The sequence below is a fragment of the Berghia stephanieae genome, chromosome 1 (genome assembly GCF_034508935.2).
Source record: "Berghia stephanieae isolate SIO BIC M18660-M18661 chromosome 1, UCSD_Bste_1.3, whole genome shotgun sequence".
Classification (NCBI taxonomy): domain Eukaryota; kingdom Metazoa; phylum Mollusca; class Gastropoda; order Nudibranchia; family Aeolidiidae; genus Berghia; species Berghia stephanieae.
The window spans coordinates 50055054-50074863 of record NC_088360.1 but is presented as its reverse complement, the minus strand read 5'-3'; the positions used below and the strand labels follow the sequence as shown (position 1 = coordinate 50074863).

General features: G+C 35.5%; 1 protein-coding gene across 2 annotated transcripts; it reads left to right on the top strand.

The window, feature by feature from the left end:
• The first annotated feature begins 612 nt into the window (after positions 1–612).
• On the top strand, positions 613–18101 carry LOC144964158 (uncharacterized). Of its 2 annotated transcripts, none has more exons than XM_078898114.1 (6): positions 613–695; positions 1236–1402; positions 5470–5556; positions 11048–11214; positions 13073–13273; positions 17550–18101. In XM_078898114.1, exons 2-6 carry the CDS (start codon positions 1347–1349, stop codon positions 17615–17617), a joined length of 579 nt encoding a protein of 192 aa, XP_078754240.1. In that variant the 5' UTR covers positions 613–695; positions 1236–1346; the 3' UTR covers positions 17618–18101. The 2 variants fall into 2 exon arrangements, with proteins under 2 accessions (XP_078754240.1, XP_078754230.1); XM_078898104.1 differs by having other exon boundaries at positions 15109–18101.
• Positions 18102–19810: the final 1709 nt, after the last annotated feature.

The window sequence follows — 19810 nt, the reverse complement described above, 5'->3', positions numbered from 1 at the left end:
ATCTCCAGCACATCTATCAGAAGATCTTTTCGTAAGGTATTTCTTTGTTGACCGCTCTTCATCTGAACTTGAGTTAAGAGTTTGATGGATGATTTACTTAAAAGGACCTCTGATGGCGTGTCATTTCTGATGTCTTACGACACTAGTATCGATACAAAAAAAAAAACAAAAAAAAAACAAAAACGACAAGGAACCCCCCGCCCCAACAAAAAAAAAAAAAAAACAAACATAAAAAAATAATAGTAAAAGCGTAACTCAAATCATTTACGTCTATGTCACATTGAGTTTTATCCACAAGGCCATTTCGCACCAGAAATCGATTGTTTATTGTTTTCCAGTTCTGAATAGAAAACCGAATAGCATAATGTGAAAGAATGTATATTTATAACATGCACTTGTGGCACTTGATTTTTAAAATTATATTGAGTCGGAAATTGGTTTTTACAACGGGTAACGATCAATCGTGGATTGATAATTGCAGTGAATGAATGTTTTAGATTTTTGTTTGATTGGCCATGTATTGTGTACAATGTGCTTTTGTTCTCTCTATGTTTTCAAGCCACTAATTAATGTTGTCTTATTGTCTCACTTGTCAAAGGAGTATCTTGTTAATGAACTAAAAATAATTCGCTAAGAGTGTTTCTAAATGCATTTCATAAGGAGTCCGGCTACCAGGCCATCATCTTAAAAGAAATGTAATTCGTGGCTATGGTTTCAAAATATGTAAATAATTCACTTGGAAAATAGTTATCTTCGAAAATTGTGACGTGTCGCCAAATAATTTAAGGCCTAGTTATACACTGGACTGAGTTGAACTCTCTCCTCACGCCTCCTTCTTTCAGTCTTATATAAAAGTCTATCTACTTTTTAAAAATTTAAAAACAAAGAGAGTGTGTGAGTAAGCAAGAGAGAGAGAGAGAGAGAGAGAAAGGTAGAAAGAAAGAAAGATAGAGAGAGAAAGAGAGAGAGAGAGAGAGAGAGAGTAAAAAGACAAACAAAAGGACATCAATGGCGACTTTGCCAAGTGAATCGTGCTTCACACTATCATCTAAAGTCAGCTGGTTTGACCCCTGTATTTTGGCATCTAGTTTTGTTGTTATTATTCTTTGAATAAGAAACTTAAACCCTGCTGCTCAACGGCAGTGATTACTTGTGTCATTTCAATATTAAGTTGAATAATCTTCACATAAGAAAATTGTCTATGTGATTAATAATTTGAATCGTTTCTTTTTTAGGCTGCTGAGTTCACGGAGCAATAAAAAATTTGTGATATCGAAATGTAACCAGTTTTCTTTAGATCGCATTAAACGCCAAGAAGTTACCAGATGAGATTTCATTGATCGGGAATGGAACATTCCTGTTATATTACGTTGACGTTTTGCTGTGTCTTTTCATATTTCCGGTAAGTATGTTACAAGGAATTCGACCTATATGGAGATTTTTTTTCTCTTTTAATACAACACCAGATTCTCATAAAAGCAATCATTTTCTCAGCTATGTCTGCTTGTGATTATTTTGACAGATGACATTTTTTTCTATTAAAATAATTTTAAATTAAATAGAAACCTTGTTTTTGTCTTAGGTTTGTTGACATGACTTAAACTGAAGTGAATCTGGGATTATCTGGGATTATCAAGGCAAAAGAAATATCATTCGTTTAAGGCTTTGTCTAAGAGTTTGTCTAAACTAGAAAGATGACAACGAGATCTTAACCCATAAGAAGTCCTGTCTAAAACAAATGTCGAAGCTGTTTTTGCAAAAGTAAATACAACACACACAAAGCTTACATATTGCTTATTGTATAGAGCCAATTCAAACACAATGGTACAAACATATGAAATAACAAGACGTCTTGATACAACTGAGCGCATGGATAAGGAAGGTTCTTTATCTTCCCGACATACTTACTTAGGCCCTTCACTCCGTCTGGAGCATAGGCCATCGACGAATCCCCACCATCTTGTCCGGCTTAGTGCCATCTTCTTTCCATGCGAAGCCTTCAGTTTTTAGGTCCTCCATCAATGCCGTTCTCCAGTTATTTCTAGGTCGCCCTCTCGCCCCCGTATCTAGCAGGTTCCATATAAGACACTGCCTGGTAAAGTTTGTTGCAGTCCGTCTCCTTCTCTTTCTTTTTGGCCTCATAGATCTCCATTTCTTTTTTTTCTCATGCTTCCCGACATAGATGGACACTAAATACAAGTCAAAGTGATCCAAGTCACTAAATATAGTGATTGGCCCCCAAATCCTCAATCAATAAACAACACTTTCGTGGGGGAAAAAATACGTGATCTTGGTCAGAGTAAAAAACAAAAAAAGGAAAACCTTTAAGCCAACAAGGGAAACAATATTTGATACATTCCTTACAAACGGACTCATCTTGTAACAATTAATCAATGCAATAGAAGAAATTGCAACAATAAAAAATAAATTGATCTCCTGGTACAAAACTTCTCTGAAGCTTTTGACACTACCTCAAAAACGATTACTATTAAAACTCGAGCAAAGCGGAATTCGGAATATTGGGGGTAATGAAACAAATCAGTCGGAGAATATGGAACAACAACGAAAAAAATCTACTTTGGTTCAAGGGCATGTTTTGCAATCGAATGCAACAAGTTCTCATTAATGGAAACTCAAACCCAGGCGTACACAGCACTTATAATGCCAATATGAGAATATACAAGCGCCTTGTGGGAACCCTACACAGAAAAATGACATAGACAATATTGAAAAAAGTACAAAGAGCAGCTGCAAGATTCGCAACCGGATACAAATCCAGAGAGCCGGGTTGTGTAACGTCTTCCCTCCAGTCACTTGAATGGAAACCATTGAAAAACCGGCGCAAGACATCCCGCATTGTCACCTTGCACAAAACCATCAACGACCCAAACTCACCAATCATCATCCCATAAAAAGCAAATCAGATAGTAGGGGCGCTACACGTAGATACAATGAATCACAATACATACAACCATTTACAAGAACAGACACATACAAACACAGCTTTTTGCAACGAACAATAAATGACTGGAATGTCCTGCCACCGGACATAACGAATGTTGAATGCTTGGAAACTTTCAAAACAGTGTTGAATGCATTTGGTCGTCAAAGTAATCTGTGACTTTTCCCTATTTTGATTGGACTGTAATAGAACATTTGCAGTGATGGGCCTGTGGGGCCTTTTGCAAATACAAGCCATTGAAGATTGAAGAACAAATTGAACGATTGCGAACATGACATTATTATCACAGACAGCAAGCTTATTGCAAATAGAATATCACATCACGTAACAATTTGTAAGAAAGCGGACATAAACGGTATTAACCAAGAGATGAAGAGCTTCAGTAACTACGTTACGACAAGCAAACAAGAGACTTATGGGAATCTGTATACCATCACCTGAACACAATGATCGCAAAGCACATCCCAACAAAAACATGCCCAACCTAATTCCACTAATTATGGGTGGACAAAAAATTGAAAACCCTTTTTAGGAAGAAATTAGCTGCCTATTCGAATAAAAGACCAATACAAAAGAAGACTGATAAATATACCACACGTTAAGGGGGAAACCAGATAGCACAACAGAGCTTCATTCTGATGCTATGTTAACAATTTTGTTGATGATGACAATTCGAAAAATCTGTAGAAATATAATGTGTCGAAAATGTGACAATTCCAGGGTTGAACTATTTAATGACCAAAGTAAAATATATACAGATAACAAAAACAAAGCCAACACACAAAATAGATAATTCTGCTCTATATTCACTACAGAGGAGAACTCATTATATATACCACAGAAAGGAGTGGAGAGACTTCTTACAAATCTAAAACCCAACAAAGCAGCAGGCCCCGGCAAGATACCACCTCGGATGATGAAGCTTATAACAAACGAACTCGTACCATCACTTTCAAAATTCTTTCAACTCTCCCTCGATACGGGGGTAATTCCAAAAATATGGACTAAAGACCAACCAATCTTTAATAAAGGAGACAAAAGTGCAGCGCAAAATTATCGACGAATCTCACTAACCTGAATATATTGTAAACTTCTAGAGCACATCATGATATCAACTACCGAACACATTGTAACAAATAAGTATCCGCAAGCAGCGCTCATGCAAAACCTAATTAATCTCACCAACTCACTACCTCTCATCAGAAGGTGGACTGACATAATCTTACCAGACTTTGCCAAAGTTCCCCATCAACGACTCCTTTGGAAACTCATCAACGTAGACATTAAAGAACACTAAATTGATTTGCCGCATTTTACTTGGAAGAAAAAAAAAGGTAATAAATGGTGAAAATCTGCCGTATGCAGGTTGACAACGATAGTAGCGCAAGGTTCAGTACGTGTCCCGACATTTTCTACATATATATATACATATTAACGACCTCCCTAACAATTTATACCGCAAATTACATGCATATTCCTACAGAGGATGACTGTACCATCTGAGACAGTGACTTACCACGCATGGAACAAAGGTTTAAACATGCAATTTCCTTTCAATAACAAATAAATGGTCAAAAACTATCCTTCAAATACACATTCAATGGATAACAGAATGGGCGAACAACATTTGGATAGAACTTTCTCAAGACTTGAAATGGAGTAATCACATGAAACAAATTTAATCAAAGCAAGCAAAACAAGTGCGTTCCTCCTCAGAGACATAAAAAGTCCTCCGTTTCGGCCAAAACCTTTGCCTACAAGATTATTGTTAGACCTATAATGAAATATGAAAGCACAGTATGAGACCGTCACCTCACCAAAGATGTGAAAGTGTTAGAATAGAGCTGAAAATAATCGATCTAGAAAGTTTTGAAGCAAGAAAAAAATTTACTCTTTTTTGCAAGGTGAAAACAACGAGATCAGTGGCCTTAAACTGTCTAAAAAATGCACGAATTGTCACAGGAAAAACTAGAGGGCATGAGGCCAGAATTAGCCAGACACCAGCACGGACACATGGACACCATTTACTCCTCCTCCACAATCAGAGTGGACAGACTTCTCGACTATATCGATACATTTCGACAAATTATTTAAGTCTGTCTCTAGGATGACATTATAAGACCTATGTGAACTGCGGACTGGTCCCCATACTAGTGGTTAGCACAAAGCTAGTGGTGGTGGTGGTGATGATGATGATGATGATGGTGATATGATGATGATGATGATGATGATGGTGATATGATGATGATGATGATGATGATGATGATGATGATGATGATGATGATGATGATGATGATGATGATGATGATGATGATGATGAAAATGATTTTGGAATCACCAAGGAATAGCTTAACTTTCAAAGCATTCCGGTTTTGTTCTATACTGCAATGAAAAGATAATGTAAATAAATAACCAAAAAAAAGCATTTTTTTTTCGAATGGTGACAAAGACTTGAAAGTTGGAAGAATAGATGGATTTATTACATTGAATTCTCCTTCCTCCCCTAGGATTAGTCTCGGACAAAAATCTGAACAGTTCACAGTAACCATAAATGGAACAGAAGTCTATATTATCGACGCTGGTTCCCAAAACAAGTAAGTCTTAATTTTTAAAAAGAGTATTACTTGAAATCAAGAGCGTTACCCTATATGAATAGAAAATGTGAAATCAAAATATGTATTGCAGCGACAAATACACATGGTTTTTCTTTTATATTATTTAATCAGAACACAAACACACACACGCACACACCCACACACATACATACATACATATTATATATGCACACACACATACGCACACACACACACACACACACACATATATATATATATATATATATATATATATACACACACACACATAATCATTGTTATTATATTTTATTTACATATATTTACCGCTCCTTTAACATTAAAGTCAAGCACTTTTATTTCGTGGTTCTTATCTTATAATACATATCTCTCTAGAGAGAGAGAGAGAGAGAGAGAGAGAGAGAGAGAGAGAGAGAGAGAGAGAGAGAGAGAGAGAGAGAGAGAGAGAGAGAGAGAGTTCGTATTACCTTCCCTTTTTCTCGAGCAGATTAGGCTTTTCAGCATGCAATTTAACCAGAATAATGATTTGAGGGAATTAGAAATATGATCGTAATACCACTGGCATCTTGTCATTCACTGTCATAAAGCCTATGTGATCCATCCTGGATTCCAACCAGCCCCCCTCCCCCAACCTACCTGATCACCCAAACGTAAATGGGTAGCTGGGTCGTTTAAATATGGCGGAAAGTACCTATCCAAAGGGTAGCAAGCATTTACTTTTGTCCGTTTCACGCTATCGAAACCGAGATAAAATCCGGCTCTATGAGTCTTAAGGCTCTGAAGGCCTTTTTTTTTTACTGACAAAAAAAATGAGTTGTATTTTTTTCTTTGGATAAGATGCTAGGCTATCGATCGATCGTTCTGCATTATAAAACAGACCCAGCTATTTAATCTATAAGTAAAAATAGGGTCGAGAAAGAAAGGCAGAAAAAACTACACGAAAAAAACAATAACAACAAAAAACAAAAAAAAATAAAAAAATAAATAAAACCCAGACAAAACAAATATGGTAAAATTTCGTGAAGTTTAAAGAATATCGTACGTATATTGTAAACGGCACCAATCACCTGATTTCATTTCATTTATAACATTCCCTCCACCCCCAGAGGTACTTGTTGCATTTTGGTTGCCATGGTATTTGTTGAGTTTCATTTCAGCACTTAGGCACGGTGATACAATGGTAAGAAATGAGGCTTCAGAATTAATTGAGCCGAGTCATAAGTGGGGTCCCTCGGTGCTCTGGCCATTATCATTTATAATTGGATTCATTAGTCTGATGTCACGCCTCACGGCAACGGCGGCCATCTTGGTTCTAAACAAAGAAAATCATTAGTTTTTATTCTTCATGCTGGCTAGAACTTTTCATATGCCTTGTAATCAGAATGTGTAAAAGTCAAAACATTATAAAATTTATGTTTTTTTCCCCTCTGGATACGCTTTTATGCTCGCCGGAGAAATATTTCATACGGGCGTCCGCCATTGTTCCGATAGTTTAGACCCAGTGTTACTAAGTTAACATGCGTCATTAGGAAGGAAGTGACGTTACGACTATTGAATCCTATTGACATAAATGATCTCCCTGATATTATAACTATAATTTGTTATTGTTTGCAGACGCTATTCTTCTACACAAAATTGGCAATTCTTACAGAATGCTCGATATGCTATATTTTTATGTTCTACATACAGATTGGCAATTACGTTTTAATGTTTAAAAATGATTACTACTTAATCCCGGTTGGTAGTGGTTTAATCTGTCACTTCGATGTTTAATTCTTGATCAAAAATCACAACTAGGTATGTCCTTCTTTGAATAATGGGCTCCATATAAAGTTCCTATATTATAGTATGGGTCTAATGACGGATTTAAATAATTGAAGAAGTATGGTTACATTCAAATAAGAAAACCTACGAATAATACCAATCATCAGGGGCCAATGGGCAGCGTGGCTCAGCGGTACGGTCTTTGCTTCGTACCCGAAAGGTACAGAGTTCGATCACCCGCCGCTGTGTGGCTTTTAGCAAGTCACCTCGCCCTAGCACACTTTGCGGCGCTACTCTGCGGCTGACGCCTGGGTTATTCCAGTCTTCCTTTGGAATAGACCCTAAAGACAAATGTCCCTATGAATAAAGGGAATTTTATGTTATTTTATCTTTTCCTGTTTGCCCTATTGGTACAATCATATAATTTCTGGGGGTAATAATGTTTTAAAAAGTAGTTTCAAGTCCGGGGGGGGGGGGAGGGGGGCGTTTAGATATTGACATGTTTCTCTTAGTGTTTGTTTCAAATACACTGTGAAAAATGCCGGGCTCAAACTGTCCCCAATGTGGCCAGTAATTAAAAATGTGTTATTTATAGTACGGCGGATATGTACCTCACATGTTCATAGCGACCGCTTTTTGAAAAATCTAACTATTCGATCATAATAATTGATCCAATAAATAAAACTGCTTTGAATCTTGTCAAAATTGATCTTTAAAAATCGATTTGAAGATGAAAGCATTATTATAAAACTTCGTGATTTCAGCATTGATCATCAATCCTTAACGGAAATGACCTTTTTCACGTGTATAATGAACGGATGTGTATAATGATCGGAAGGTGAACATTTTTATGGATTCCTTCTATAAACACTGCAAGATAAAACTCTGAAAAAGTATCTATAGTGTAGAAACACTGTCAGACAATGAAGAAAGAAAATTATAACTAGACAAACAAATACGCCCCCGCTCCAAAGACAAAAAAAAACCCAAAAAAAACAAAACAAAAACAAACAAACAAAAAAAAAAAAAAAAAAAAAACAAACAAACAACAAAACAAACCGAATGACTCCCCCCCCCCTTTCCAAAAAAATTTCTTTTTTAAATTCAGCCTTCCTCAAATGCGGATCGAGTCTCAGATTTGATTGCTGTTATTACATAACCTTTTTGAATGAAATCAGAATATAATTAATTGTGCAATGCAATTGTCTTTATTATCCATTCTTAATATTATTTAATTAAAATACAAAAAAAACCCAACATAAATAAAAAAAGAAAATAAAAACAAAACAAAAACAAAAACAACAACACCCCCCCCCCAAACAAAAAAAAAACAAAAACAAAAACAAAAACAAACAAAAAAAAACACACCCGCTATACATCTAACACTAAACAAAACAAACAAGTAGATACGAAACACTCCTTTCCATCTGCGTTTACCTTTGGAATAAGCTACCTCAATATAATGGATGCCAATAAGCTTTTCAACACAATCCAAGCAGCTTGGGAAGAGTTCCCACTTGTTTCTTTTATGTGGTCTTCTTGAATTGAAGTTGTAAACATGTCCTGCCGTTGTGGTGATCCTCCCGAAACGTATTCGATCACCCGTATTGCAGATCGTGGTGGAATTCGATGTGCTTAAACGCAGCGAAATACTGTCATGTCACATGTGACGTTTGGTTGTAAACATGGACTGTTGTGTTGATCCTGCCGAAGTGTGAGGAAACGACAGTATCTACAAGCAAATATGACAATGAATAAAATGTAAGGTTTGAATTCATGATCTCTAACTTTTCCACTAATTGTGTTTCGAAAGGAACATACAATAAATGAATCTGACCAAAAAAAATCGCGTTCGCATATTATTATTATTATTATCATATTAAAGGACCAGTTCCATCTGTATTGGAATACGAATCGTATCTCTTCAAAGCTTGCGCTAATTTAATGTCAAGTCAATAAAGGGGGTCTCGATAACTATCATGCAAATAGACTCCAGCTTTGAGTCTTGTAGTTTACACTTATTCCTTTGCCCCCCCCCCCCCCAGCAGAAATAGGACAACTGATATTGTTAGATAAGCTGGAAATTACTTTGCTAAATCTAGTATCTTATCAAAATGAAAGAAAGCACCTGTTATTGTCTGAAAAACGATGCAGACACCGAGCGAGATAAGCTCTGGCTGCATGGACATGGACAACTGCTGCTAGTCGATTAAGATATCCGGTCACAAGCAATAGTATCAATGTAACGTACCACGAAATAATAAAGAATTATTACAAGTGAAACTATAACAACAATGTTTAAATCAGCAAAGTCAGAATATATACAGGATCTCCAAAACGTCTTTTCTGTTTAATAATACCCTTAAAAATGCAAACGTAACAGCCAATATACTTTAAACATGGACTTATGTATCCATTATCTTTTACTCAGCATGGTTGCCATGGCTATCTACAAGCAAATTCGACCCATTTTCGAGTTCTCTCCGTGTCTTTTGTAGCTTTTGTAGCGTAATGGATTCAATCACAGCTATCACAGGTGGAGGAACACCTTCTTGCTGAAATTTTATCGATGGTTGATATCCATGAAAATATGGGATGCAGTATAAAATTCTAGCATATCATTTACAGTAATCGTTTTCACAGTAAAGAAAGATGGGCTTATAATTATAACTCTTTTGTGCATCTGCCAATACCAAACATTCACTTTGTGTCTCAGCAAATTTAGACTACCCCTTTCCTTGTTTGTTTCTTTTAAAAATCTTTTCAGGTCCTGTAATACTGTGCCAAATTAGACTATGAATCATGAAACGTTGTTGAGCTACTTATGTCGATTAGGTTCCATGCAATCATATTACACAAAAACAATTTTGACGCAATGTTACTGTTTTGGTCCGAAATAGGAGGAGAGAAAAATTAGGCATTTTAAATTCATGTTCATTTTGCTAACTAAAGTGATGTCATGAAGGTCGATGACTTACAGGTATAAATATGTGACTTTTCCTTAGAAGATGAGAAAAACCAGATGTAAATATTAATGATTGTTTTAGAATAATAAATCTTTTAAATCAGGGAAATACTTTATGGGCACCCTGTATATTATTTATAATATCAGCCTGCTTACTTTTTCACATTGGACGCAGATACAACAATGATAATGTTTAGCATTAATAAAAAATAAACTCGTGAGTTGAAAGTGCGTGATTGGATCAGCGGGTAATAATGTGATCATACCCTTGTTCAGTACGGGTATAAAGTATTTGATGTAAAATTCGAACAAAACAAAGTGTACGTCCGTTATCGAGATTCGGGGGGGGGGGGGGGGGGGTTCGTACCGGAATTTTCCATACTTAGATTGAGAATTAAATAATGTGAAGAAAATTATAGACAATGTTATTGGTTTTTTGTTGTTGTTTTTTTTGGGTTTTTTTGTGTGTGTCTATCATAGCTTATAAAAGTGTGTCAAATTAGTTGACATAACAACAATCCTTGAAAAAAAGTTCAGTTGCTTCAACATATTTTATAATTGAATTTTTTCACCTAATGTTTCTGTTTTCAATCAAAAGTGACATGATTAAATTGAAATGTGTCATACATTAAGACATAAGAATAAGTTCTTTAAATTAAAGAAAATAATCTTGTGTAAAGATTCAAGATAAATACACGGCTAAATTTGTTGTTGTCAAAATAATCGTCATGCAGAAAGTAATGATAAATGCAATATTAACAGAGACATCAACGATCTGTGCCATGGTGAATTTGGAGAGGAGTATGGAGAGTATGAACCTGGGACTAATCAGGAAGTGAGAGAGATCATAGACAAACTGAATAGCCTTGGAATCACGGAGCAAATTTGGATCAAAGTCACAAAGATCGTGGACCCGGAGAAGGAAGTTGGTAAGGGCTTTTTTAAAAAATGACATTGTGATTATGTAAAACAAAATAAAATAGATTAAATTAAACGAATAAACAAAAATAAAATTTCCTTTACTTGTTCCTGGGGAAAATTTCTCATTTCAAGCGTCAATCGCAGTACCGCGCCATAAGATTTTAGCTAGGGCAAGGTGACATGTTCAATGCCGCAAAGTGTGGTGATGAGTTGCTTCCTTATAAACAAAGTGTGTAACACTCGTCGCGCCCAAGCCTATTAGGAAATAAGAGTGTGGTGTAAAAAACTGGTTCCAATCTCATTGGAAGGGTAAAACCACTCTTCCGGAGAACTGGATACATACAGTGTGTAAAACTGATCATCTGGTTTCAGTATTATGGCATCTTATTTTCTAGTCTAAATTATATACTGGTCATCAATAATGATCGTCCACCCTCGCTATTTTACGTTCCGTGATCTTAAGAATCTGCCCATACACCTTGGTACTAAAATAGATATGTCCCCTTATGATTCAATATGTCACCTATTCATTATTAGTCCTCCGAGGGACTGGTTACATACACACTTCCAAGGAGTTTGGAACGGAAAAGTAAAATGTGTCACGTCACGACTTGTTTGCCATATTATGGCTGAAGTAAGGAATGTTGATGATGCGGAGTTTGAGGCCAGAGACATCACAACAAAATTAACTCCAACGAGCGTAAGTGACTTCAAAAATATTACCACCGGCCATTGTTAGGTAACATAGGCCCCATTCATGATAGAGTGTGGTGTCAGAGGAATGGCTAATTTTATGCAAGGAATTATCCCATGCTAAAAAAAAAAACCCCAAGACAATCAAAAACAAAAAAACAAAAATAAACAAAACAAACAAAACAAAAACAAACCGATAACATTAAATCGGGAAATATCTTTTGATAATAAATATTGCTGCACAAATTTTATCCCATCAATCCCAGCCAGTCAGAATATGCCTATTGTCCGGAATGAGTTCATTTGGGACAAGGCATTTATTATGCTTATTAGTTCTGGTTGGGCTACTCGATATGAAATGCATACAAAAGATCTCAAGATATGAAGAATTGTGCTCCTCTTTTTTCTCCCTATTTAGCTCGAGTAGATATTGAGATGATTTAAAGTTGTTTTTTTTTGGGGTTTTTTTTTGTGTGTGTTTTTTCCCCCCTTTTTTTTGGTATTTATATTATAAATAAAGCTTTCGAGAAAGTTGAGCCTTTAAAAACAAGTGATATCAGTATCGAGGAATTTGCGAATATTGTTGATGAATAAATAGTTTTATCATTCTTTTGCCTCTAAAAATAAACAAGTATCGGGTTGACAATCGGGTTACAAAAGTGAATCTGGTTCTTTCCCACCTTAGGTGTGAATGTGAAAATGCTACTACCATCCCCTTCTATGCTCTCTTTCTACCAGAAGTTGACCTCTTGATAAGATGTAAATAATAATAATAATAACAATAATAATAATAATAATAATAATAATAATAATAATAATAATAATAATAATAATAATAATAATAATAATAAGAAGAAGAAGAAGAAGAAGAAGAAGAAGAAGAATGCTGATGGTGATGATAATAATAATAATAATAATAATAATAATAATAATAATAATAATAATAATAATAATAATAATAATAATAATAATAATAATAATAATAATAATAATAATAATATAATAATAATAATAATAATAATAATAATAATAATAATAATAATAATAATAATAATAATAATAATAATAATAATAATAATAATAGTTAGAATAACAATAGCATAAGATATGGTGAAAAAAGACACTGATGAAGATAACTTAAAAATGTATTATTTATCTATCATTTATTTTCAGTTGATTTTTACAACTGGCGGTATGAGAAGGTGGACATCGATCTCTGGTTTACGACGACTAAGGGAATACGAACCGAGCCAGATGACATATCTGAGAATCCCTTGACTAGACTGGTTCTAAAGAAAAAAGGAAAGTCAACTACGACGGGATTGCACATGTTGGAGGACAGGAGATCTGGGAATTGTGGTTACATGTGTGCCAGTAGGTGAAAAGCTAGGGAGCAAACAATTAAGTAAAGGGGAGGAAGAAGAGAGAGAGAAAAAAAGACAAAACCAAAAAAAAAAAAAAAAAAAAAAAATATTAAACAAAACCCCAAACAAACCAAAGGAAAAACAGGCACCTTTTTATCAATAAAAAAATTAAAACACACAGACACACACACACACACACACACACACACAAAAGAAAAGAAAAAGAAAAAATAACAGGAAAAGTTGCTTCAAGTGACGACATAGCACAAAAATTTTAGGTCTAAAACGAGGTTACTACATTTCTAGATATGGTCCTTGTTAGACGGAATTAAATCATTTGGATAACTATTGTGAAATATAGGTAAATAGGTTCGTTTCCCTTGTACTTTTTTTTATCATATAATTTGTGCGGCTTTGTGGTCTTGGGGTTTGACACTCACCTTCGGATCAGAAGGTCCTGGGTTCGAGTCCCTCTCTAAGTGGCGCATAGTTGAGTCCTTGAAAAAGTCTCTTTACTCACACTCTCTCACCGTACTCGGGTGTAAAATGAGTACATGGCCGTCAACAGCGTTGCCACTGTCGGAAAAATTGTAATATCGCCTAACAGGCATCATGCCTCAATCTACATGTTACGTGCTGCTTTGAGCACGTTTAGTGAATATTGCGCTATATAAAAACGCTAAGTAGTACAAGAAGTTAGAATAATATTTATGAACATGAATGCCTTCAGTATGACCAGTACAACTACTGTAAATAACTAAATTGAAGTTGTTTTGGTGTCTAAAAGTTAAATTGTGATCGACCATCTTTTTTCAATATTGTGTGGGGGTAAACTTGATGAACCTGTTGAAAAAAATGGATTTTAAGTTGTGCATCTTTGTGCTCTAGAGTTTCCGGGTTCGAATCCTGCTCAAAGTGGCAAAAAAGTTGAGTCCTTAGAAAAGACACTTTGCTCACAGTCTTTCACCTTACTCAAATGTAAAATGAGTTGTACGGCTGATAACAGCATTGTCTCTATTGAAATTTTTTAAATTATAATAGCACCTAACAGGTGACATGTCTCCTTCTACATGTTAATGTTAAGTTTAGCTGTTGGCTTTAGCCCTTTGCAAAGCGCTTTGAAAACGTTTAGTAGATAGTGTGCCTTAAGAAAGCTTTTTTTTTTAATTATAAAATATAAACTAAATGAAATATTTTTATTGTCGGATTTAAAAGTAGCTGTTTAAACTGCAAAAGCTGTAATTTTGTATTTCTGACGAATTTGATTTTATACTCAATTTTTTATCTCTTTCATATTCATATATTAGAATGACACAGTAGCCATCAAATATTGCGAAGATGTTGGTGGTTAAGATCTGTTGACAAATTAATTTAAGTCTCTCGCATGGAAAATCGAATAAGTTTGTTCGATTTTCAATGGGTGAACTCGAGATTAAAGCACTTTACAGTGACTATTAGAATTTTCAAAGTAGCGGTGTTGTGTGTGTTTGTGTGTGTGTGTTTATTTGTGTGTGTATGTAATATTGATGCTTTTATTTAAGAGGGAGAAATGTAAAAATGTGAATTTACAACAACAACAAAAAAAAAAACGTGGTTAAACCAATATATTTGTCACGTCTATGTTAATCTAAGTTCTGATCTTTTCACTCTTGATTGGAATGAAATATGTCTGTCATAATTTGATCGATGAAGATATTCATATTTTAAACATCCTGTTAGTAAAGCAGTAAGGCTTTGTATATAACATTCCCTTCTTACTAGATTAATGTTGCTTACGTCTTTAGGTAAATCAATTTTATTTTTCATATTTACCATTTCTTTCCATTCTTCCTCATATCAATAAAGGAGTGTCAGAAATTCAGTCAACAACAGGATATGAAATAACAACAATGCAACCAACAACAGGGCATGAAAATACATTTCGACCAACAACATGGCATGGAACAACATTTCAGCCAACAACTAGACATCCAATGACAACATTTCAGCCAACAACAGGGCATGGAACAACATTTCAGTCAACAATTAGACATGCAATGACAACATTTCAGCAAACAACATGGCATGGAACAACATTTCAGCCAACAACATTACAGTCAACAACTAGACATGCAATGACAACATTTCAGCAAACAACATTTCAGCCAACATTACACTCAACAACTAGACATGCAATGACAACATTTCAGCAAACAACACAGCATGGAAATACATCCTGTCCAGAATGTAAAGTTACTTCTTGCGGTTGTTTTTGTAACAGCAATACCAAAATGTTCACCAATCTAACAATACATCAACAGCAAAAACTAGCTGATGAGCTCAAAGCTGAGCTGATAGTGAATTTTAAGGAGCAATCAAAATACGTAAGAAAGCTTACGTCAGCATCAGATGACAGGCCTATGTCACAAATTGCAGGGGTTTCTGTGGCACTTTTACTGACGTTTCCTTTAGGATTGATAATCCTTTCTGATATGGTCAATCTCATACTATTCTTGAGTAGAAAATATAAAAGAAATAACAAAGTAGAAAATACAGAAATAGTGATGAATGAAATGAATACATCATCGGAAAACGTTGTCAGAAGTTTAACGCATGAACCAATCCAGTGCTGCCAATCCTTGCCGATGAAGATGTGTACAATAGAGAGCCAAAATGAGTGAGATTTTGAAAAAAAATGCGTACAATCCTGAAAAACAAAATGAGCTCTAATTCAGATGATGGGCAACCAGACCTTAATAGCAATATTATAATTGATATTTAAATTAACAAACTTACTCTTCATAGTCAATATAAATAGTATCGACTTCCAGAATCAATGTATAAATCAGATATGACCCAGCCAGATAATATCCTTTTGAACTCCCAACATGAACTTCCGGGTAAAATAATAAATCAAAAAGTCTGAGTACACTAACAGAATGAATGACTTAGAAAAAAACCGGTTTAACTAAAGAAATTGAACTCGTAAGGTCTTTAGCAGAAAGCGTACAATGAACAAAATCTGTAAGAAATCTTTTTTTTTTAAACATAAGGTTGGCAGCTTTGCCAATCTTAATCACTTCTCTAATGGGTGCCCTCTCTTTACAACTACTATAGGAGGTCGTATAAGACATATTATTCATTATGTTGCAGATGTTATTTTTACTCTACGCATTTGGTATTATTGTATTTCCCTCTCATAATGCTTTTATGTCCTACAAGATATACATGTAATAAATTTCCTAGTACAGTCTACTCCGGATAATCGCAACTCGGTTAATTGCAACTTTCAGTTAATCACAACAATTCCCAAGAAACGTAATAAATTCTATATAAAAGTCACCGGTTCATTGCAACAAACTTCGGTTAATCGCAACAAATTTTTCCCCTAAAAAAGTGGTAAATTCAAGAAATCAATTAAACAAAACATCATGATTAAATTTGATTCTGGAAGAAAACGTGATAGGTTGAAAAATCGAGAGTGAGCGGGATTTACTGCTACAGTAGTGTGTCAACATTCTAAAAAGAGGGCGGGGCTTTGCAGTATGGGTTTGCGACATCATCTGTGGCCATTAAATAGGAGGCGAGGGGGCTGGGCATAGGTTTTACAACAGGTGGACAATCAAAGTTGTAAAGAGAGACTGAGCGATATCCTTTGTTTTGGGATTGACAACTGTGCATTGTGACACACAAGTTTGGTAAGAGCTTATTGTCTCTCATCACGGCTAATCTCTTTGACTCTCACAAATGTTGAAATCAAAAGGAGTCAAAGTTAATCCAATCTGAATAAGATGTCGACTTGCACCAAAGCTTCTTTTGCTTGTCGAAATCTATATAGGGATGCCCTATAGTTTTTGTTTCAATCAAATTGCTACGTCTGTGGTGGACTAAGAACTTTGTTTACAACAACGTGTTTGAATATAGCATATATATGTGTAACATGTTGCAATCGCGGACAGGAAACTCAACTTCGGTTAATTGCAACTTCGGTTAATTGCAACTTTTTCGCTGATCCCAAGGTGTTGCGATTATCCGGAGTGGACTGTATTATTCAAATTGAATTGACAACTCAGATCTCAGCTACAATGTAGTGAAACAAAATTAGCATTAGGAATTCAGTTTCTTTTTCGAAGAGAAAAATAAAACAAGATCCTCTACAATGTCTGTTTTAATCTCGAATTTCCATTTCAAATAGAGTAAGTGATCTGGCTATGCATACTTGTCAATATAATGGATTGAAGACAGGAGAATGAGTGGGACAAAGTTTAACTCTATTGTTACTGACAAAACACTTTTTACTCTTTTAGGCCAGACAACTTTAACGGTATACAGTGGAATCCTGATAATGCCCACGCCGCCGAACCAGAAAGATTGACTGACTTTAATTAAGGTTGACTTATCTATTATCAATGGAACTGCTTGGATAAAAGAACAGAACATTTCGGACCAACAAGACGTATTGACTTTAAGCAGCAGTTGATTTCAAGAGTGTTGACTTTATGGGGATTCTGGTGTAAATAGTTTATTCATAGATTATAAGGACCAGAAACGTCAAAAAGTTCTTTTTAAATTCTCAGTTTTAAATCATTTTTTATATGAAGTAAAATATTTCTGGCTTAAGTGAGAAAAATGTGTTTTGTCAGAGATTTCATGTTATCCAAGGTGTGGATAATTTCAATTCAGAAAAAGTGTTGAGTGGTCACTTGATCAATAATGATGAGAAATATAGGGTATGAAGAAGAACCAGATGAAAACAGAGAATAAAAATATCACGGAGTCAGAGCCTTGGGGTCCAACTGACATTGCAACCTAACCCCATCTGGCTGAGAGAAAGAGATTTTTTTTTTCTGTTTCAGCAATCCAAATTCTCATTGTAACATTGAATACAAACTCCACTATGGCACAAGTACAATGCTGCCATACTCTGATAAAGCAAATTAAAAATATTTTGGCCAGAAAACTAGTCCTTCAAATGTTGGACGATTATAGTTGAAGGAAAAATTTTCATGCCAAAATTTTTTTTATGTTTATTTTTCTAAGTATGGCAGATGTTTAACTCCGCCTGGAGAACTAGTATTAGTGTCTCTTGATAAAGGAGGAAGGTTGTGAGTGGGTCTAGCAATCCTGCCACGTTAAAAAAAAAACCTGCTTGCTTCAGAAACGGCAATGGAAAACCAAAATATCTCACTCCACCTGGAAGAGGAACGGACTCTTACTAAGAGATCCCTGGCGCATGACATTGAAAGCCAAACGGAAGCTGTTATGCCAATTCTCCTTCTCTCAAGCAGGAAGGCAATTTGAATTGCCACCTGAAATATTTGGACTATGTTCGAAACTAGAAAGACACATCAAGTGTCACAAGAGATGAAAAAAAAACAGGATTTTAATACTTGGTGTCCATGAGACAAGATGGCTACAGACAGGATTCATGAAGTTACATCAGAAGATACAGACCTTCCTGAATTCCTGTCTGTGATAAATATACAGAATTAGATGGCCAGAAAAAAATTTAGCATTGATGAACTGTGGGAGAAAGCAAAGGAGGAGCCTGTCAGTGTGGTAATCCAGCACAGGAAATGGCAATTGATTGGGCACACTCTAAAAAAGCCACTGATCAACATCCTGGCATGCCCATACATGGAATCCGCAAGGAACGAGACAACGGGGAAGGCCTAGAAGCACATGGAGGAGGTCAACAACAGAAGAGCTAAAGAAGGTAGGAATGAGCTGGAATAAAAAGGAGAAGATGGCCCAGAGCAGAGTGAGAGACAGGAAGACAGTTGATGGCCTATGCTCCATGGGGAGCCTAAGGGCTTAAGTAAGTATGGCAATGTTTGTTTGTTTGCTCTTTGGGGTGTTATGATGCTTGCAGCACTTTTAGCCAGCCTGGAACCACTTAAAAGTCCTATACTGACAGTGCAATACGATTTATATTCAGATGGTTCCAAAATCATAAACCTAATATTGACATAGCTAATATGTTATGGAGAGATGATTTAGGAGGAAAAAAATACCCCATCTCTCACATAGAGATAAAAAAAAATCCACCCAATTGTTTCTGTCTTAGAAATACTTTAGGCAGAGCCCTGGCGAAACAAAATTGTCCCACTCTAGAATAAAGACACAATGCAACTTGGTACATGCAAATAATTTAGAGGGATAGAAGAGAAAGTTTGTGAACCGATAAAGACTGTCAACCAAGGGGGTTGGATGGGGTGGGGTAGTCCACCTTCCCCCGCCCTAAGGCTAAGGGGATTACACCCACTTACTATGATGAGATTCTCATTCACACCATTGTCGAATGGGGTAATATGAGTGAGGTAACTGCCAAAAGACGCAACAATTGTCAGAATTATACAGGCTGTTGCTCATTTTCATTCATCCAATAACTGACCATGCTTACTTTCATGATTTCCATGAAAATGGGGAACTTCGTAAAAGCTTGCCGAGGACACCAAAAAGATGTACACAAGTTTATTTTTATTTTAGTGTCCAATAAGAGAGAGGACAGGACAGGTGCATATTGCTGGTATAAAAAGGTATAAAATATAATCAAGTTAATAACATG

Coding starts and splice junctions, on each gene's coding strand:
- LOC144964158 (XM_078898104.1), top strand. CDS start 1,347: ATGGAACATTCCTGTTATATTACGTTGACGTTTTGCTGTGTCTTTTCA. Junction 5,557..11,047: donor GACGCTGGTTCCCAAAACAA/GTAAGTCTTAAT, acceptor CAATATTAACAG/AGACATCAACGATCTGTGCC. Junction 13,274..15,108: donor TTGTGGTTACATGTGTGCCA/GTAGGTGAAAAG, acceptor ATATCAATAAAG/GAGTGTCAGAAATTCAGTCA.